This window comes from Cloeon dipterum, chromosome 2 (genome assembly GCF_949628265.1).
Source record: "Cloeon dipterum chromosome 2, ieCloDipt1.1, whole genome shotgun sequence".
NCBI lineage: Eukaryota > Metazoa > Arthropoda > Insecta > Ephemeroptera > Baetidae > Cloeon > Cloeon dipterum.
Window position 1 is genome coordinate 14,866,034 of NC_088787.1, and position 22,925 is coordinate 14,888,958.

Consider the following 22,925-nt stretch of genomic DNA (forward strand, 5'->3'; position numbering starts at 1 on the left):
CATAAGCACTCGACAGTTTTGTCAATGTGCAATTTAATGTTGCGCACATCAAAAGGATGCGCCAAACACATAAAATCATATCCGCTTTCTGATTCACAGCACTCGTGGAAACTTCCTGTTCAATAAACAATGATATAATTATACATATGAATTAATATCCATTTGATTTTTCCAAAATCAAATTTATTTGTTATTTATTGGTGGAAGAAAAAGTTTTGAAGAAAAAATCTATATATTGCAAATGTGGTGATCAGAGGTTAACCTGATTGAAATTTTTCATGGTTCATCTTTCTTATTATAGATTTATTAATGCTGCCTGATATGCATTAATTTCGCACGAACTCCATAGCAAACACGTGCAGTGGAGAGCCCACAGTTTTCGCAGAATACCAAATTTAGTTATTCCTTCTGAATCCAATGACTGCGCAAATTGAGTTGTTCCTAACTACAAACTTCACCAAAGAAGAGCCTTTGGCGCAGAGCAAACATAGAAGATTAAAGCGAACGACCAAACGCACCAAATGCCCCCTTGTAATTCAGCTCCTCTCATTTTCTCATGAATTGGTTCAGAGATCGTATTCAGCATGGATTGCAATGTTTCTTTGGCCTGATTACAATTAACAGTAAATCCAAATTTCCTCACTCGAAAGTAGCAGTTAAATTTGCAGTGAGTTTTGTCTCCTGTCATTCACAGAGGACAAACATGACCAATGTGTTGTAAATGATGTTGATATAAATAATGCCTATTCAGTATTGAATTGCTATTAATTCAACAGAGCGACTACTACTAATTACTTTTGGATGAATGCCCCAAAAATATTGATTCTCACAAGCGGCTCCTTTGGTTTTTATTAGTTCGAAATTTTACAAAACCTTTTTCATTATAATCTAAGATGCACACATAAAAGTGTTGTGGCGAAGAGCAAAATGAGGTCCTATCCTATAATTTGGTGACTCTTAAATTTTCTTTGAGCAATTAGTGAAACAAGAATGAAAGAGGGTGGTCCGAAACTTTGACTGAAGTTTTGTGAAATGAAATAAATTATAAACTTGTCATCATGCATTGCATATATTTGTAAGAATCGTAAGAATCAATGAAATAATTACATTATGATATCGTGCAGAGCTATTTGAATGAACGCACTCGTTTATATGAAATAAGATTTTGAAAGTGATGCTGAGGTGCAAATAAAATCGTCAAATTAGAGACATCAAAAGTTATGAGAATTCAATAAATAAAAAATGGTTTAGACAACTGTATGGAAGCCACGATCAGAAGACAATAGGTTTGAATGCAAAATCTGTTCGTACAAATATAGAGTATGTACTTACTGTATTTTATAATAACTTCACACCGAGAATAGAAACCAGCAGCGTGCGCCATAGCTCATTAATGTAAAGGTTCTCTCAGCAGATTGACAATGTATTTCAAGTGGAGCGGTAATCAGCTTATTCCACAGCGCGTTTCGCTGCTGTAAGGGTTTGGGTGTTGCACCCTTTGTAATAGCATTAATTAAAAATAGGGCCGAGCACCACCCAAAATACAAACACTAGACAGTTGCACATCAAAGAGAGCACTAGTAATTCATGTGGCTGGGTTCGATTTTGTCCATCGCAGCCGGGGCTGTTGGAAGCCGATCGGATATGGTGGCGATGCCGCCCTTCACGTCCCAAAAGCCATCAGACGTCGACGAGCAAGGCCGCGGGCCTCGTTTATCTGCACCGCTGCCGCGTCGGTGGGCCGACGACGATGTGTTATCCGTGGCCTGTCTTTTGGAAGACGACGATTTGGTCGATCTCGCACCGATGGATAGCATTGTGCTGCTGGTCTCCATGGAGCAACCTGCTAAGGAGGAGACAACTACTCGCGTATCGGTTGGCTCTTTCGAAGTTGAGGCCTTTTGGCACGCTTTAAGCTGGGCAAGCGATCTGTAACACGATGCGAGAAGCCGTGTTTGAGAGAGGTCTAGCACAGGAAGACTTTTTACGACGACGGGAACGCCCTCGACCCTCGACCAAAATTTATGAGGATGTTGACATTGAAAAAGTGGGTAGCAGGCAATGAAAATAAGTGATTCGCTGAAAATAAATTGTGATTTATCGAGGAGTTATAAATCATTGCATATATATTCCAAATAATATGTGCATATTTAAACAGTTAGGATTTTTATCAATTAGAGTGGAGTGATGTTCACACAAGGGGATAATATGCTGATAAAAATATCAATAAAAAAGCATACCGCAAGAGGTCGGTACGAGAATGGTATGCGAAAAACAGTGTTAAAAAGGAAAATATTTCGTTATTTATGTTCTGGGCCCATCTCTTAACTAAAGCAGTCTGGTTTGCGTAAAATGGTGAATTAATTTAAGTAAGCTTTAATATGCGTTTTCATTAATTTTAATTAGAGTAGCTATTGCAACTTAACAAATCATTTACAAAATATTATCCTGTTTAAAATTTGTGTCTTTCTGCATAATTCAACATTAAACCGTGATCATTTTTGCCTCGCGGCAGGAAACAGCACTAAAGAAAAAGAAGGAAAGAGTTCCTGATTTTTGCTAACTTGAATTTTGAATCATGCAGTAAGATACAAATTGAAAATAGGATAATAATTTTTTTTTTGCTTTTTTATTTTGATTTCATGCATTTTTCTGTATTGTTTATTCTTTCTGAAATAATATTGCATCCACGTGATGCAAATTATATATGAAGTTTGATGGATTGTGCAAATATTTCCTTGTCACTGAAATCCATTGCATGAATAACTGCCCACCTGATAATGGGGTCATTTATCGGTTGCTGTTGGGCCGACAGGTGGACGCTGGATTGTGTGATCCGCTGGTCGCTGAGGTGTTTGAGGGCGGTCTGGGGTTGAAGACTGGAAGCCCTGCTCCTGCGCTTTTTGGGCGTCGGTTCATTGGTAAGCAGCTCAGCCGACGCCCGCTGTGGCTTCCCGTCGTCCTTGCTCCTGTAGCAAACATACCGCGGCGCAAACGTTTCCCCCGGGATGTATACGCGAATACCATCCTCGAAAGCACGCGGGACTTCGCGGTGGAAGTATTGCTCCAGAACTTTTGGTCCCCATATGCACGGTACACTGAATACAGCAGCTGTAAATATTCAAAAGTTTCGTGAAATGAGGATGCGAATGTGTTTACAGTTTTTTTTATATCAAACAAAGAGTAAAGAACTAAATTTTTATTATGAAAGATTGTTTTAATAGAATATAATCAAACCAAGAATTTTTGAATCAATTTCAACAAAGTTGTGCAAGAGTGTTAGTATTTGCTTTGCTCTTAGGTCGTCCATGCGGCAAAGCACAAAGTAAATAGCTGCTACCCATAGCAACTCAATAATTTATTAGCTCAATCGCACACACTAACCGATGGCGAGCTGTGGGCAAACAATGTTGGCAACTTACGGAAGCCCTTGTATTTGAGGTTAGTCATCCTAGCCAAAGGCGAGCCCAGCAGTGGGTCTGGCATTTGCAAAGATTTAAATGTCCTCAGGAGAGGAACGGTTCCAATGACAAGAGGCATGCTGATTACCAGAGGCTCCTCATTTCCACCCATGACGGCAACAAACTGGAAAATTAGAAAACATGTTAATGTCATTTGCAGTGTAGCCGTTCTCTCTGATGAACACTCCATCAGCGAGCCCTCCAGGAAGGTTTTTTTTTCATTTGCATAGTGCTCTGTGCGTTCAGCGAAAAATCTGAATTTCAAAAACTGTTTAACTTTCTAGAACAAAATATATGGTCGCATGATAAAGGTTTATTTTCATATAATATTGTTTACGCGAAGCTCTGCTTGCTTCTTTTTCAATTTTACACATTTCCACTGCACCGTATTTTCCGGTATACCGTATAAACAAAATTTTAGGCCTCCGTTGTTAACTGTAGAGCTTGCAGGGAATTTGAAAAGCTCATTCATGAGAGCAAACTTTTGCTTTGATTAAAGAAAACAGCAAAGTGTGAGGCTCACAATAGACCCTTAATTAGCGGCCACAGCTTTGATGGCGTGTGGCTTCAAACAAAAGGTCGGTTTGCATTCAGCACTTCCTCAATTTATTTGTTGGCAACTCACGTCCAGCCGATAATCGACGTCCAAAACTTTGCAACAGTCTGTTAAGCTGAAGGAAGCTGGCAGCGACGGCACCAGCATGGGCACATCGAGCCAAGATCGAGATTCCCCGCAGAGAACGGTGCCCTCCTCCACGTGGGTCACGATTTGCTCGTCGACACGATGCCTGAATCCCTTGCTCGAATGATAAGTTGCCACCTACGACACACAAAACAAATGTTTCTCTCACGTGCGCCAATCCATTTTCAACGTGAGTGACGCGATTCGTAGCTAGTGGGAAAAAAAGCAGCAGCCGCCGCCGCGCCGGAATAAAGCAGGCTTGTGGATGTTTACAAGAGGTGTACGCCGCTTTTTGTGCGTGTAGCTGGAAGGCAATTGACGAAAATTCGCGAAACGCGCAATCAGCATAAATTTGTATTTCCTGGAACAGATGCTACCCTCGAGCGCTGTTTCTGTCGTGGTGTTACGTGGAAATTTGCACCTCCGAAACATCTTGCAATTCGCACATGATTTTTTTTAGAAAAACATTATCACGCACAAGGACAATATTTTATGGCCAGAAAATTAGCGATTGGCAAGAATTAATAGTTTAGAGGGCTGCGTATATAGTTTTTCAACTATTTTTTAAGTTCGAATAAGTAATCATGGAGTTCAAAGCAACTAATTAAATAAACAAATTTGGCCTTTGCGGTAAAATCGTATCTTTAATTTTGCTCCATTTAAATCAAATTATGGTTTTTTTTAGGACAAGGAAAAATGTCGGCAGAAAGAAATTGTTTGCTTTGAAAATAGTAAAAACGTCTAGACAATAATTCAAATTGTGCCCAAGTTTGTTGTAATAAAAATTGCATAATTTTTTATCTAAGAATTCCGGTAGCTTTTCACATTTCTTGGAACAATTTTTTAATATTGATTTGAAAGTCAACCAGTTTCGGCTTCTACCCGAAGCCCTGTTCGCTAAATTATTTTGCAAGTTCCTTAAGATATTTATGCTTGGTCGTCCCAGCTCTCATTTTCGCTCCCTTGTGCGCCAGTATTAACCACGCCAGCGCACTATCGGAATTAGCTGGAATTTGAGGCACAAGAATTCTCTCGTCTCGCTAGCTAGGGAGGTTCAATGCTCTCGGGACATTTAATTAAATATTGAACAATGATTGCGAGTTTTTCTTGGCAGAGAATACCGTGGCACAAAGAATTATTTGAAGCTTATTGACGTAAGTTGGAGTAAAAACTCGAGTAGTTCTATAAATAAATATATTTTATTTCAAGGAATATGTCTCAAAGAGTCAACCCGCTGCGACATACAAAACACTTGATGCGAAGCTTGAAGGTTGCGTATTTATAATGAAAAATAATATGTTTCTTTTCCTTTGAGTTTGAGAAGCGTATAAAATTTAATAACAGAATTTATCTATACATTCCAAGCTTGACTATAAAACCAAAAGCGCTGTCTTCAACTTTATCGTTCATCATTACCCACGAAAGCGCAGCCAAGCCAATTTTCAGATTATCGAAGTTCACGAGCGTCTCGAGTCTGGTGCCACCACACTGCAGCCACACTATCTACAATAACTTTCGGATGGCGTTGCTTCGCGAAATGCCGCGCATTCCAGGTTAAAAATGCTGTAGAGATATTTTTGGCTGCAACAAACGAGTGAGGCGCCCTTCGGTATCAAAATGGCACGGAAAACCTTTGTCGCAGCTGGGAGAAAACATCCTCTTCTCTTGTAAATATTAAACAACGTGGCTGTACACAGCGGCAAGTAATTAACTTTTGTGGCAATATGTTACCCGAGCAAGCAAGGTTATCGTTGCGAACGTGAGACTGTAGTGTAGAGGTTATCAAAGGCTAGGCCAAGTGTGCAAAGCACCGCAAAAAGAGAAATTAAACCTGCACTAGGTTCGCCACAGTGGACGTGACAGGGTTGATGCTCATGTTGGCGATTTCTGCGCTGATGTGGATCGTCTCGCCGGGCACATACCCCCTACGAGAGACGCTGGCCTCGACGACCACCGTTCCTCGGCTGCAGCAAAAGAAACATTGGTTGCTACTCTTTTGGCCTCCAGCTGAGCTCTGAAATCACGTACAAACACTGATTCAATTAATCTTGCTGCCATTTGCTGCTGCTGATGAGTTTCATCTCGGGTGCACAAGGGACTAATGCGACATCGTACAAATCAAAACTTTTCCTCTTTCCGACCAAAGTTTGAGTCGACCATTCATCTTACAAAAATCGTTTTTATTTTTGTTTGTACAAATTCAGTAAAGGTATACTGACTCTAAAAACTATTTCATTCTCTTATTTAAATATCTTGTAATATCATCAAGTATTCAAAGGTACGTTTCCCTGCTGACGACATGTAGGATTAGGAATGCTACTGGTACTAAAGGGCCACGTGTGTCGCTGTTGCAACACGAGAGGGATTCAATTTCACTCTGCGGATTTGCTGTCAAATTAATTTACGGCCACTGCTTCTTGAGATGAGAATGGGCCTAAAGCCGAAATTACCTCTGCTTTCGACTCAAGGTTAACGTCGGCATTGGCGGAAACACTGAAGTACGATTTTCTTTTTACACTAGGCAACCAAGGCCGCTCGAGGGAAGCTTCGCAAAAATAGCGCACGTAACCGAATCGGCCATGGAACGACGTTGGCAGCTTTGTTGGCAAGGTGTATTGGAACGGGAAGGCGTGAACTCCGGGCCACAAACTCTCCTTTGCACCTGAAAGCGCAACAAAAAGGAAGTATGTGAATTAGAATTCGGGAGCTTTGTTGTGAGTATGATTAAATTCTGATATTTTTAAATCACAAAATGCTCATTGATTCTTAATCAGACAAATATTTTCAATCAAAATCCAATTGATTTTTGACCATTAAAAATTTCAAATTATTTTTTTCATTTTGAAATTTTTGGAAGTTGTTCTCACAAGCTATATTTGCTTTATCTGGTGCCTGATGGCAGATTATGTGTACCAGTACAAAATAAAATATTTCAACGAGATTGGTTTCAAAGTCTGAGTGGTTCACAAACACCCCCGCAGAAGTTCAAAGGTTAATTGGCATACGAGGGTGCCGATGACCGGAATGGAGCTCTGGAGTGTGAATGTTAGTGACGCACTGCAAAACAAGCTGTTAGCAATGTGTAAGGGTGCATTTCAAAACGGATTTATAGATTCTAAGCATTAGGTTTATCCGAAAATGTTTCATATTATAAAAAATATACTTACTACTGTATTTGTGTCCGAACACATAAAACTTATGCTCAAAGTATTTTTCAGACGATTTGAAGGAGCCTTGTTGTTGCTTGGCTTTCAAAGCTGAAATTTTGTTCTTTGTACCGGTGCTCTGCGGGGCCAAATTGCTAGGAGTGGGGGGCTCCACCAAAATTGATCCGTTGCCATTGATTTGGGCTGGCGGCTGTTCACTCGCAGGAGTGGCGAACGATATTTTGCCCGCTCCGTCGCCCCCTTCAACTACCGCAGACGGTCTCCTGTGAAAATACGGCATCATGTATCTAGAGCGTACACTCAATTGCAGCTCGACCGATTGGGGAGCAATAATATCGTGGTGCGCGGAAGTTTAATCTTAAGGGCAAAGGTGTGTGGTGCAGGAAGTTATTTGATTAAATATAGCTACGTCAAATGTGATTATGATTTTGTAGAAATAGCGGCGATTAGGTATTGATTAAGTTTCAAAATTATAAACTAGTTTTGCTCTTGCAATAATATTAAAATTAAATCATTTTTAAATTGAACAATTTATAAACTGCTCTGCCTGCTCTGAAATGCTAATTCAAGTTGAATTACTTCGCATTAAATTTTCAAGGATCGTCTTCCTTTCTTACCGTTTCTAATGTTTAGCGGAAATTTACCTAAATAAGGAAGAGCATGCAAAATCTAGGTCATAGCTAAAGTGAAGAGCAAAACTGCTAGTTTGCGTGGTATACAAGTAAGTCCATTGTTACCAGGGTACAGAATGAACAGATTGAAATACGCCTGGCTAGCGACGTAGAAACTAAATTCTTCATGCAAATGAGCTCACATGTATACACAAATTATACTCGTACCAGAAAAATAATACAATATTTAATATGAAACCCAAACCCACAGGAAAGTTAAATTGATAATGAAGAATTAAATCAAGCAGGATGAGCAATTTAACAAATTGGCATCATCACTTATAACAAAAAATACATATTATTAATTAAATTAATCTAAAATAACACTTTTTAAAAACAAAATAGAGCATCAACGAATATAAAAATTCGATAAGGGTTAGGGTGAATCTGCAGATAACTGAAATCGCTTGGTTGGCGTTTAGATGTTCTCCTTTTCCTCCTAGGAGATGCAAGGGATGATGAAAGACAGAGAGAACTCGTTGCCGCGGCGCCCTTTCCTATTTTCTACCATCCCACGCATTAATGTACGCAGGCGATTTAAAGCGGAAGGGTCGGTCAGAGCAGCGGCACACGCTACTCACACTTTATTTTTCGAGAGGAATGCTTTTTTCAACTGCACGATCCGTCGCATGTCCCACTGAGGCGGCTCTTCTGGAGGCACGTAAACGTAAGCTTCGCCAACGAATCGGACGATTATGCCTGCAACGCAAAAGTCGATCTGTGAGATTTTTAATGCATTTTCCTGTTGTAAAAGTGATTGGCTAAAGGGCGAAATGGTGTTGTGCATTCAAAGAAGGCTTATTCAGCAGCGATCTCTGCAAGTTGGCTTTGATTCTATTGGCGCTTCATAATTTCAAGTGACAGGCCAATTGCAACCAGGCTTTGAGAGGCAAAATGTAATTTTGCTGGCAGACTCGTTGCTGCGAGCGCAGCAGAACCTCGTTGAAGATACTATAAAACCTCGTCTTGGCAGCGACGGGAAAATGATCAAGAAAGAGTGAAGATTCAAAGTCACTGTGACACTGATAAAAAGCTAAGTGCGGGATTTTATTCAAAAATATTTCATTTTTTTACCGAAAAAGCTTTATTTTTCAAACTAGAGTTTCTAGTATTTTAAATAATTGCTCCTTTTTGTAATTACAGCATTATTTTTTTTTAATTTTCTTGCAATTGTACGTATAAATTTCCCACATCTATGTTGCAGTATAAAGATTTCATACAACAGATTCCTTTGGTTTTGAGTTTACTTCCATACCGTGCTCATTAAATGGAACACGATGTCTCAACATCCCAGAAAAAAATCAAACATTGACTCTTCGGTATTGAATTATGAAGTTAAGGTTGGAGAGGCGAATGGCTCTCATCAATATATATGCCCCGTCGTGATATATCTAGACCAGAGAGAAGCCATCAAACTTTTTTCTCGCAAACCATATTTCAAATGACATGCCAAATGCATTTTGCCAGTTACCCGAGGCATTAAAGCACGAGTTTCATCAGGTTATCGATTCACTCCGTTGCTCGTTGACTCTTCCCGCAGAATTTCCATCATTCGGTTTTTCATCAACAACCAATTCTATTTCAACAAAAATTACCTCCAAAAATTGCAATAATGTTTCTTTCTAGACTTTCCTTCTCTTTTAATTGAAAAACTAAAAAACACACATTTCTACAAGCTCCTATTATTGGTCCAAATTTCCTCGAACGTCAAAAACATAAACAATACATCATCCCATTCTTAGAACAAGAGAGTTCACTGTGGAGGCGGTTTTCCTTTCATGTAGCTGAAAGCCGATTTGAATTGCTGAATAAATTATTCAGCAGCCGTCGCGCAGACAAACTACAGAGTAAAACTGCGAAAATTGCAAATGAACACCCAGTGGTGAATTCCCAGAGAAGTTAAACTGAAACCCACAAACAAGTGGCAAGGCAAAATCGGGTACAGATTTCCATACTAGATTGCCTCTGCAGCCTCTCTGAACTTGGCATAATATGTGACGTGTGAAAACAATTTATGCATACTAATATATAGAACGAGACTTTCTGAATTGTTTAGTTTAGCTGGATTAAACTTTGGAGGAGATAACGTCATCCCCTTGTCAAGTTACAAATTCATATGTGCAATCTGCTACTTTTCTAGAGACCTGTTATAACGTACGGATGATTGCTTCACTTGCTATTAAAATATTTTGCACTATCTGAAGTAATTATGAATGATAATGCATCAGTAGCTTTTTTAGTCGCTTCTTATTTCAGAATAGACAGATAACTTGTGTCAGGAGTCCTCATCTGCGCAGATAAATATAATTAATATTTTCTATCAACCGAAACACTTGTTTCTCATAATGGATTGCTTCCTACGAGGGTTTTGTGCCCGATATATAAGTCATTTAAATTATATCGCGATGTCCATAAATCATTGCAGATAAGTGTTTATCGGAAAAAGTGCACCAGCCTCTCCAGGTGTTCACTCCAACTAGTTCAAACACCTCTATCGTTGCCGAGGAGGGTGCAAAAGGAGGATATTGAAAATCCATTCGCAGAGCAAATATTTGAACGCGGCAATATAAATCACACTAGTCTTGGTTCTGTGAAAGTGGAGCGTTGCAGGGGGTAAGGTGGAAATTTTCTGCTCCGCAAACAACACGTAGTTCGACCCAAAAAGCTTCACGAAGGAAAATGAACAACCCTTATGGGTTGTTGTTCCGACTGCAATTATAGTGAAGCGCGCATTCCGTTGAAATGACGCACTTTAATGGGGGTGCATGCAGGTATGGCAAGAAATCCCAGAGGCCCCTTAAACTTTCTCATTCGTCTTCCGGGGAAAATACGTGGAACGCACGCAAGAGTTTAGAGCTACCACCACACATGTTATACTTTTAATCGCTCCATTTTAATAGTTCCCCTACATTAAATATGCATGCTCCGCTTAACTAGCAAACTTAGGAACTTGATTGCGTTCGTTAAGGAAACTTCCCTAAAGAGATGCAGCCTAGTTTTTGTAGTTTTCAATTTTATTTGCGTGCGAAGTACTTAATAGATTTAATTCCAATATAATAATATCAAAAACTTATCTATGAATAACTTATTTTTATTACAGCCTTTAAAAGGGAACTCTATATGTATAGCCAGTTAATATCTTCGAATTCCGAGGGTGGAAAGCATTTTGTCATTTTTACCTCTTGCTGTTTTAGACAAAATTAAATTTGGGATGATTTTTTCTTTAAGTTAAATTAAGAACTATGTATCGTAAAAATATGAGGGTCTATTTGAAGGATCAGGTGGTGCTCGGTGCACCCGGTACGCGTCTCTCGACATTTTATCTGACATGAAATATATATAGCATGCGAAAAATATCAAAAACCTAATAAAATGTCACATTCGTGTTTGTTACTGTTTATTGCAAAAGTCCATTTAACCAACTTTGGCATGAAATTTGAAAACGTGCATTCGTTGGGATTTCCGCTACGCATATGTACTGTTGATGGTAAACGCAATTTATGTTTTGAAATTGTGATATTAAAAATTTATTACACCGTTTTTCCGAGTGGAAATGGCAAACCCCTGCTTAAGCCATATGTGGACTAATATAATCACGAACAAATAACATATCGGACACGAGGAATTAGTAAAATACTGTGAAGAGTCACACCGTCACCCCTGAATGAATTCTTTGATTTGAATCAATTGTAAGACGATTTTCCAGTGAAGTTGACACTAAAAAGGTGCGAACTAGCAAGCAGTGAGTCGCAGAGAAAATTTTCTCATTTTTCAATTTTTGTGCAAAATAAATAATATTTAATGTTCACATGTGGTGTTTAAATTTTAATTTTTTTTTGGGCTCTGTGTGAAGTAAGGTATTTTAGTACAAAAATTGAATATTCAAGTAAACATTTTAATGAATTTATTCTTGTGAAAGATGATGAATACGAAATTTAAAATGACGAATTCCCTCTGAATGAGCACTACACGAACTCACACCCAGCTTTAAGAAACCCTAAAAGTTTAGCCCATTTTTCCGCCTGAAAAAATAGCATATTATTCAGGGGTTATACTGTTTACGTACTGTAGGGGTTATTCTTCGTAATTATCAATAAAAATAAAATATTAATAATAATTAATTTCGTCAAATTAACACATCCAATTTTATAATATTTGGTCAAGGACTAAAACAATAAAAATTCACAAGTGCCACTGGCTTGTTGTTTTTAATATTAAATCACATGTGCTATTGCATACAACAATCTACACTACTTGCCCTTCACAGTCAAGCATTCCGCCAGCTGAACCCTCACTTCGCCGCTCACCACATCACCAGAAAAAAAGGTTTGCCTGGGCCGGTCGAGTTGCACGTCAAATCGTATTATCTCTGGTATTGGTTTTCCATTTGCAAACTGTGAACATAAAAAGAACCCAAGTTGATTGTGCATCAATATATAGAAACTTAGTTAAAGTGCTCGTCGCTTTTGGTTCAAATATTTATAATTAGCTATATTAATCGAATCCACGACTGGGCGGATTTTTAAATATATTTCCGTTTTTATCGATCAGTACTTTTGACAAGCTTTGCTGCGTCGTGAGAGAAAGGACCAACACTGCTGGCAAACAATGATGACAGACGGAGTCAAGTGAATCAAATAACGATATCGCATTAATATCACGCTGCAATCTCCCATGCGAGGGGAAAAACTGTGCCGTGGAACAATGAGAACAGAGTCCTTCGGCGCATGTGGCATAAATACACATGTGCCACGGTGATTCATTGCACACACGACACGAATCGAACGTTCTACGGACATTTGTATGATGCGTCAAAGGCTATTGAGGGATGAGGCACGGTTTGCAATTGTTCGTGCAGTTTTCTAGGCTATTAATAGAGTAGGTCGGCTTAATTCGATTGTGAAGTCTCGTTGATAATTTAATTTGCAAACTCTAGTTGCTTCACTACAGGGAAAAAACATGTTCCAGTTCATCATTACATCAGCCAACGGTCGAAGTGCCTGATGAAAATTGTATTTCAGTCAGTGGAAAAAATTGAATAATTATGAAATCGTTCTCGTGTGCGCTTTTGTGCTTCATTAGCAATTTTTGCACGCTCTACTTGATTATGATGTTACGAGGGGAACTTTATCACAATTTTATATTAATCATTTTTCAATCAAAAAGGCAAACATTTTACATGAGAGACCATCATATTTGAAAGTAGAGACCGGAGCTATACGCTGTTTCCATCACACGCAATGCATTTATAGTCATAGTAGTTAAACTCGTATATATTTTAATTGGTATTCATCCAAAGTCAACGATCAAAGAACAGAAGAGCCTTCAAATAAGATTTTGCTATCTTCTGATCTCGATTAATTGCAATCATATGTTGCATAGCTGGGGGGTTTATCTGGTAGAGAAGCGATGGGTTAATACAGCATCAAAATTTTTATAAAAGCGTGCTTTTTAGGAAATACGTCGATATTTTTAATAGACGGAAATTCAACATCTAAAAAAAATGGCAAAGAGCATAATGACTATGATATTCCTCAGTTGACGAAATATCGATTTAACAAAAAATATGCATATTAATTCCTTGCTTATTTATTTTACAGATAGAAAATTACTACACTATAGCTTAGAATTGCACGTGGACACAGAAAATCGTGATTTGTTAAACTCATAGCCATTGCGTTTGAAAAATATAAGGCCAAAATCCTCCCTAAAGATTAAAAAGGTATTCAATTATGACCAGAAAAATTAAAACCATCCTGTCAACTCGTATTGTTAAGGCACTCCTTTTAGTGTAAAGGCAATGGGAGATATTTGAGCATTTCAAAGATACGTATATTCTGGCTTCACAATGCCAGAGATGACAAAAGTTGTTAATTAAGGGAGTTGGAATGCTCAAATAGCTCAACAGGCTGGTAGGCGCCATACGTCGACTCGCCACTAGCTGGTTTTCGTACCTTTCCAGCGGCTTTAGGGACACAATGTCTATATAGCGTTTCAATGAAAGATCTCGGTGCGGGGAGTCGAAAAGATGGCCGCATTGGGCCCAAGCTCCTCTGCGGCCACTCAGGCACCATGTTATCCGCTCAGCGGTGTTATTGGAACTTAGTAATCTTGTAGCCCACGGGAAGTGCTGGGCAGAGGCAAAAAAATGCCAGGTTTAAACCTTTTCTTTCAGAGATAGCAGTTCGTTTTTTCTATTATATATTTTTATATTTAGGATGAATTATTTTTACACACTAATTCAAAACTCAAAGGTTATTAGCACAAATAATTGAAGAGATTGGCTCGCATTGTTAAGGCACTCTCAGGAGTGTCAAAGCAATGAGAGGTATTTGAGCAGTTGGGAGATCTAATACTGGCTACCCAATGTCAGAAATGGCAAAAAGTGGTTAGTTTAGTGACTCGAATTGCTCAAATTGCTCAACGGGCTGGGAGGCGACTCGCTACTTGCTGGTTTGCACCTTTCCAGCATGCGTGATTTGGCTTCACGGGACGAATGTCTAGCGTTTCAATGCAGTCCTCGGTGCGGAGGCAAGTGGCCCTTGAGTGGGCTGGGTCCCTGTGCGGTCTGGTGCGCCCATGTTATCCGTTCGCGGTGTTATTGGGACCCGGGTTTCAGCATTCGTGCTAGTGCAGTGCGCGCCCTTCCCGGTCCTCCGGTCCTCGGACAGGGATAAAAAGAGCAAAAAAAAAAGATGCTGACATTATCTCACATCCCGAGTCAATCCATTGCTTTTAAGCTATGTGATTAAAGCAGCTTATATATATATTGATGGCAAGTCGGTACTTATACAGCAATGTTCTCACGCAACCACAGTGCTATGTTAATCAATTAAAGGGCTTTATGTTGGTGCCAATTAGGGTGAGAACTGAGGAGGTATGTGAGCTTACGCATAAGCTGTGGAGGGTAAAGATTTAATCAGGGTCACTAGCCAAGGAGAGAGCATCCAGTGCATAGTTCCGTCATCTCTGGGGTTAGCGCGCTTGTTCGCGCAAACGCACGCTTGAGGCTATTTCGCGCACCAGAGCGTATATATATCAAAAGCCGTCAGAGAACAACCGAGAGCAAAGGCAGCCAAAGGGTCACTTCATTGACAGACCGAATACACGACAGCGTATTGCCCAAGAAAGTCACCATTGCTAGATGTACTCAACTAAATCTTTTCTAAAAGAGAATGTACTGACGCATCCCGTGTTTTGATTAGATTTAATTAGGCTTAGCGGGTACTGCTACAGGGCGCGCTCCCCTTTGGTTGGAATATTTGACCTTATTATACGCCACTCTGGCTCATCGCCCCAGGCCGTAACACTAGCGCATGGTTGATATTTAGGTCCCAATCCCATAACATTAATAAACAAAGTTCATTAAAATAAGCTAAATCATTAACGCTTGTTTATATTCGCCTTTTATTTTGCCTCTCTTAATCATATTATTTGCAGAATTTCTAGCTTTGCAGAAGCAGGTGAGGCGTAAGACGCAAGTTTCCCAACGATTTTAGGTCAAATATATGGTCTACAAATTGATGTACAAACAGTTGTACTCACGCGATACGTCTACGTTCCACATTTGAAATTTGCTCATGCATTCCGTCAAGGCGCAGGAAAATACATAATGTATTTGATGAAACATTTCAAAAATCAATTTCCCCCGACAAAACGTATTGTCTCACCGCTGCTATTATTTCACATTGAAAGGATTTATATATTATTATAGATCATGGCATGTTCGCTAGCCCTGGTTTTTTGTGTCCATCTATCGCATTCGATGGCTTTCTATGTGCAAAAATGCTTTTTTCGTGTAGTGTATGGAAATGATATATTATGTGAGTCAAAAAAGACACTGAAGCAAAACGCCAAGGGAACAAAGCTCTCGCTTCCTTCCTCACGAGAAACGTGCCGATACGAACACGTGTGTACTGTAGATATAGAGCGAAAAGATGTTTGCGTGACTGCACTCGAAAGAGACGTCTTCATTACTTTTTTTACAGCGCATATCCCTAATCCATAATGTGGGTGAGCAGCATGCTATTGTCAAAGCAAGTCAGATAAGATGCATGGCTCTTGGATGAAAATGCTTTGGTGTCAGTGCACTGATAAAAATGCTGTCCATGCTCTCAAAATAGGACGAATACGTGCGTGCTCTCGAATGAAATGTAAAAATGATGAATGGCGTTTCCTCTGCAACTCATTTAAATTTTGCCACACCCCGCGCGTGTTAATTTTATCTGGCACCGGGCAAATGCACTAAAGTTTTGTGTTTCAATGTGAGTAGAAAATATAAAGCCTGCCACCCAAGCAACATGCTAAAGTAATTTGCGACGTCAGGCAATGAAATTTTTTAACACGGATGCAATAAATAAATTTACAAACGACTTGAGCTTTTGACTTTATTACAACAACACAAAAATCGGTGCGGAATTTTTGGGGTCAAATGTGAATGGTATCATACAAGCATGGTTATATAATTAATACAAATATTTTCAGGCATTTATTTTTGTTCTCCTGCTCCTAAAATTTTTGTTAGCCAGCATTTTCATCAAAAAAAGACAAATATGTGACCTTGCTATTGTCAAAGAAACTGCTTTGGATTGAAGCAGTGAAAACAAGCGGTATGTATGTCATTGACACGCGTGTTAAAAACAACTCAAGTTTTTTTTTGTCGGAGCAATAAAATGTTCCGTGTAATGCTAGTGTAATTTTAACCAACGATCGATGGATGCGTGTTGTTCATCAAAAGTCACAAAAAGGAGAAACGTTTTGAAGGATGTTTTCAAAATATGCGCTCTATTATTGTTAACTATTATTTTATAATCAAACAGATATATTGTTAGTAAAATGTGCTGCACGATTTAAAGCTTTTCTTAAATGAAAAACAATTAACACGATGAGGATATTTTTAGGTATTTATTAAGGAAAATGGGAGTGTGAATTCGGAAATCGGAAACCGAAACCCGAATCAAAATCCTTAATGCAACAGTACTTCTCTTCCTTCTTTTTTTTTTAATTTTTCCTTTTTGTAATAATGGCTAGCGTGAGTTCACCGTTCTTTGTGTATAGATAGAATAACTGATAAAAATCGCTTGAATTTTAACATCCCCCGACAGAGATTTTATTTTAAAGCAACTCATAATTTTATTGTGAGCATAATCTCAAGGAACATTTAGCAACAAAATTTAATAAGGTAAATTCCTTTTCAACGGTTGGCTACTCTCGGCTTTGTAATGAAATACCCCCAGAGCGCTTTCCTAATGAAAAATTCAATTTGAACTTCTGGCGAAGATAGGTGTTAAGAGGAAGAAAAGGTCGTTAAGTCGTCCTTCTTAAATGAAACTTGCTACGCACCCCGTGCGCCCTGTTTAATTTTGTACAATGACATTCTCAACTTCATTTTTTAAAGGAAAGTTTCTTCGCTATGCAAACATGTCTACACTTATGTTGAAACCATTTCAATTAAATTTAAATAGAAACATATTCATTACATCAGGGATTATTACTCTTAAGTTAAAATAATCATGGAATTTAAATTACCTATTTAACAGTCTAAATATAACTAAATAGTCTTTAATAAAATTGTTCAAACTACACTTTTCCTTTCAGTGATTGATTGAGACATTGTGTGGAAAAGTAATTTGACGTGGATGGAGTTTCGGACGAGACAGATGTTGGGTGACTCATTTTAAATCTAAAGAGATACTGGATGGACAACGTATAATAATTCCAATTTAAATTTTCATGAGGTGCACTGTATTCAATGCACGCGATTAGTTATGTTTAGACGTCTTCTGGGAAAGCAGCACCTGTATTTGGTATGAGGAATAACACTGATGATGTTTCATAAATTTAGAGCGTTTGGTGAAAGAAGATTACTGATCGCCTCATATTTTCATAGCTTCATTTAAGTTGCTGCTTGCTTTTCAAACGAGGCGAACAAGCATAAATAAAACAGCCAAGCTTTTTCTATTCGCGGTATTTTATGTGAAACTCAGTGCACAGAAAAGAGGCTTTTAGTTACTTGCCATGCAGTGTTTATATTCCCATTAAATTTGCACGGTAACAATATTTACCTAGTGCTTGATGAGCAATAACGATCAAACGCTTTTCTTGTGAAATCCTCTCCCAGAGGACAGTTGTTTACGACCGAGGTTTCTGGTGAGAGCACTTTAAGATCAAACATTTCATGATCTGATAGATCTGCTTGTGTTTATAGACAGGACTGACGGACGGGTAAATGAGACTGGGAATAGTTGAAATGTATAATTTCCCTTGGATCATTAATTGACACCTCAAAGTATCTTATAATCACAAATCAGGTCATCATAAAACTAACGACTTGACAGTTGAAATCATAAATCTTTAGAAATAATTTCTCGCACGTTATGATCAAAATTCGATTTATCAAGTGTGCCAATGCCAATGTCAAACAATATAGCCATTTTTTATGTAGAAGATAAAAAATAAAAGGTTCATTTCAGTGGAGTTTCTCGATCTGCAATAACTTTTAGGCAATAAAAACAATTTATAGCTCACATATAGGCACATGGCACCTTTGTACTGTCGTCTTTAATCGTGACTTTTTTACTGGAGAGGCAGCTATAAAAAAAGCACTTTATAAGGGATCAGATATAAAATTTTATTCGTTTGATGAGGCAGCTTTTTAGTGCGGACTTGTCTAAAAAGGACTTTCGTCCTCTGTAAATCATATTCCTTGATAAATTCGTCCAGATTTCCCCAGACATTTCCTTATCTGCATTTACTTGCGTATATATAAATAATGAGATTTTTAAAATTGTGCTTTCCAAACATTTGCGCAAAAAAAATTGCCTAGGCAGGCTTTTTTCAATTTTAAATTCGCGTCCGTGTAATACAAAAATTAAAGAATTTCTGCCTAGAGCATAATATATCATAAGTTAAATATTGTGTGATTATTCCTTCTTTGGCATCTTTGTTTCATTTACAATTTTGTAGCACTATATATATATTTATAACGAAAATACATTTTTTTGTTTAAAAGGGCATTGCTCAAAGGGCAAATCTACAAGACTTAATTACGCTCCATAAAATCTTATTACGACCTCTTCTACATTCATCTATTTTTGTTGCCTAGAGCGTTTCCCAATCACAAAATAGACAATAGTTTGGCTTGCTTTGTCAACAATTTTTTAATGAAGCTAATTTGCCGCAAACGACGTGGACTTGAAGCAATATCAACATATTTTATCGGAAACGAGGAGATCGTTATGACAGATTAGCGAAAGTTAGAAAGGGGTGATAAAATCTATAAGAGAGCAGTGTGTGTTGCCCCATTTACCGGGAGAGAAATCAACACATATGGGTCCGTTTGTGCAACCTGTGAGCGCTTTCCTATCACGTGCAAACGAGCCAACTCACTAACCTTAATCTCGTCCATTTGCTTTCGCTAACTGCTTGTGTGGACCAACATTTCCACAAAAACGGCCTCTGAGGAGCAAAGGGGCATAGCTGGAATGTGTGTACACAGAATTCGCTCGGGCACCGACTGGCTAATTCTTTTTTAATGCACGCGCCCAGAGCGGCCGCCGAGGCCATGCATGGCGTGTTGCCTAACTAACGCCTTTGTTCCGCCAGACACGGAATATTCTCCCCATAATACTGTTATTTAGCCGTGCCTCCGTGTCACGTCCAGGGGCGGATCGTGACAGGCATCGCATTCTTACACGGCGGAATTGTATGATCCAATATAAAACACACTTTTATTCTGTATATGCCAACTCGAGGCGAACTGAGAGCGATATTGGTCTGCGTTGAGTGGTTTACTTACGTTCGGCTTACAAAACAAGCAGCAGATGCTGCTTATGTTTGCGCTCAAATCAATCTAGTTTGATTAGCAAACACGTGGCGTGCATTCAATGATTCGGTGTATTGTGGTGTGTACACAAGAGCGCCGATGCAAATTATCCTTGAAGCTAGATTGAATACTCAAGTCCTTGTTACCATTTTGTGTCTCTGACTAATTAAGAGATGATCAAAAACCTTTGAAATAAATGATAAAGGGCAAGACTTAGCAAACAAATTAAAATTTGTAAATTTAATAAACTGAATGGCTCTTCTGAGTGGAGAATTAAATTTGGATAGTCTCCTATTATCGAAAATTATATGAGTAAAAATCAAAGGACACGTTATCGGCAACTCTTTCGGCCCCGTAGATCAGTACTTTACCTCCAAAACAAAACAATAATTGGTTCCTCATATTATAATCTTCACTAATAGCTGACCATCCAAATGTATAATTTTCAACACTGAGTAGAGCCATTCAGTTTCTTAAATTTAAAGATTCATCCTGTGTTGTGTATTTCTACTTTGTTTTAGAATTAAAAATTGGATTACAAAAAATAACCATTAAAATGCCGAGTTTGTCGCCTGTAGAACTGAATCCGCCACTGGTTTCAAACACGCTAGGCTTATGAATTCCCAGGTAGGTACCACGCGTGTGTAACTGTATAAAGAGTGGCCTATGCAACAACAGGCAGGCGGTGTGACGTCACATATATTTTTTAACATAGGAAAAATCGGCAGCTCCCTGTTTCTCCTCGCCTTTCGTGACAATAATCTCCCATCGAGTCGAGTTTTTATGACGACTGCTACCTGTGCACACACATACATAGGAAGCAAATTTCCACGCGGCCTAAGAAAATGACCTGCACGCCGGTTAAATTGACGTCGAGATCGTTTTAAAGAAATTCAGATTGCTCCCCTCCCAACCAACCTTGGGGTCGAACACTCGCGGGCAAGGACACGGTTCTGCACATTGTTTGGCTTCCTGTTGAATTATTCATTTTGGTTGGAATAAAAAGAGACGAAAATAAGAGGCTGGCGCCGCCCTTTAAACGCACATTAATGGCCTTCGGTTGATCTTATGGTTCGAAAAGTTGAGCATTGTTGACCATAAATTTTGCGCGATAATTGTTTATAAATGTCGCATGTCAACTCACCATTAGGGCTAATAATTATAATCATGGTATTTTAAATGCAAGAACAGTTTTGCAATAAACGGTTGAACAAATTATTCAGATGATGTAATTCAGCAATCAAAGCAAAGGGCAAAAAGATGTTCCTCAAATTGTGAACGCCTGTATGTGAAATGGCTAGGCGATTTGCTGTGCACAAATGATGAGCAAGTTGCATAGCTTAACTTCTAGCAGGCGCTTCATCGGAGCATTTTTACTATGCTCAAACCTGAAAGAACGACTGCTCGTCATAGTGTACATAATACATGATTATTTTGTTTTTTAGATTTATCTTTATTCTACTCTCAAATGATTTTGTGAATTAAGTATATTATATAGCTATCAAGGTTCTCGAAGTGTTGCAACAGTGGATAAAATTTTGCAAATAAGAAATCATACAAAATCCGGAGCTGCGCAGGGAGTATAACAATTAATTTAAATTTAAAATATGCGTAATTTAAAAAAGATGATAAAACGAATAGAGCAATATTCCCTAATTGGAATTAGGAATTTTATATTTGCTTAATCAGCCAAGAAGTGCTCCAAGTTTTCCACCACATCTGCGTAAAATATATAATGACTGGAGCAATTTCACTTCCTGCCCGTAAAGCAATAATGGTTAATTTCCACCTACAACTTTGGGGATTTTTGTTTTAGATTTATTTCATTTTTTTACACATTCCTTATTGTTTAAGTCATAATTCAACAAATTTCCAGTGAGTAAAATTGGAACATTAATTTTAATTTAACATTTAACTATTAATGAATTACACTTACTTCTAGAACTATTTGCGTAGTGTTAGGAGCAGTTAATCACTCTTTAAAAGGATAGGAATTATTTGGCTTACAATTAGTTGAATTGTTGTAAGAGGAGATTCAAATAGCAGGGTGGTCAAATGCGTTGCTCTTTTCTCTTTTCGTTAGCACTCTGAAATGAGTGTAGGCGGACGTTTTCAACATTCGCTAATTCACAAAGTCTCTTCAGCTAATATTGTGGCTACACGAATTTTGTTTTGGAGGTAAAAGGCCTGTGGGGCCGAAATAGCCGCTGGTAAATTAATTTTATTTTACCATTTTTCGACTTGTTTGTCTTCCATGCCTGATTTTTTTCTTGTGGAAGTAGCCATTGCAAAATCAGTAGAATATTATATAATAATAATAATTAAATTGATTGTTCTCTCAACACATTAAATCGATCCAAGATTTAAACTCACATACAGTTCTTTCAATTTATGTAGTGCAAATATGATGGGGGTTCGAATATATAATATCGTTCCTTTTTTACCCCCAACGTATATCATTTTTCATAAATCGAATAAAATTTAAGTGAGATTGAAAAGTCAGAGAACTCATTTTACTTCTGATCATCTATTGTGGTGTTAAAAACAGCAGCAAAATTGCAACTCTGCGATAAAAAAAAGAGTTATGGAAGGAGTACGCTAACAAATCCGTACCTAATATAAAATTTGCAACATTAAGTGATCAGTCATGTAAACTTTGTGCATTTAAAGAATCATTCTATTATAAATTCATACCTTATAATCGGGCGATCTCGTATTGGGATTTTCTGATCGCTCAGACACATTTAGCTCAAAACTGATGCCTCGATGGTCCCCAATTGGCGTCTTGGGCCGAGTAATCAGAAGACTGAACATATTTATTGGTGACCGCTGTGCGTGATCCGCTAATTGTGTGTCCAGCCTCGAGTACTTCACCACATTAAATATTTGCTCCCGTTTGAGCTTTCGAGTGGCTGTGTTGTTATTATTGTTATTACCGCCTGCCCCACCCTTAACCCCTTGAGGGCATTTCTTTCTGTGAGCAACGTTATTTTTCTGGCTGAAAACACACCCATGTAGTGTGCGTGAGTCATGCATTTTACTCGCTCTCCAAACAAGAGCCAGCTAAAAATGCAGCTAATAGGATTAGCCCATGGTCAGCCAAATTCATTTCCAGGGATC

General features: G+C 38.4%; 1 protein-coding gene across 2 annotated transcripts; it reads right to left on the bottom strand.

Annotated features, from left to right (window-relative positions):
• Positions 1–323: 323 nt before the first annotated feature.
• On the bottom strand, positions 324–22,726 carry LOC135936673 (uncharacterized). 2 transcript variants are annotated; one of them, XM_065479568.1, is made up of 10 exons: positions 22,500–22,726; positions 12,240–12,375; positions 8,563–8,680; positions 7,311–7,573; positions 6,594–6,805; positions 5,975–6,157; positions 4,087–4,281; positions 3,423–3,585; positions 2,775–3,111; positions 324–1,929 (listed from the first exon to the last, which is right to left on the bottom strand). In XM_065479568.1, exons 1-10 carry the CDS (start codon positions 22,617–22,619, stop codon positions 1,578–1,580), a joined length of 2,079 nt encoding a protein of 692 aa, XP_065335640.1. In that variant the 5' UTR covers positions 22,620–22,726; the 3' UTR covers positions 324–1,577. The 2 variants fall into 2 exon arrangements, with proteins under 2 accessions (XP_065335640.1, XP_065335641.1); XM_065479569.1 differs by lacking the exon at positions 22,500–22,726 and adding an exon at positions 19,374–19,511.
• Between the last annotated feature and the right edge of the window lie 199 nt (positions 22,727–22,925).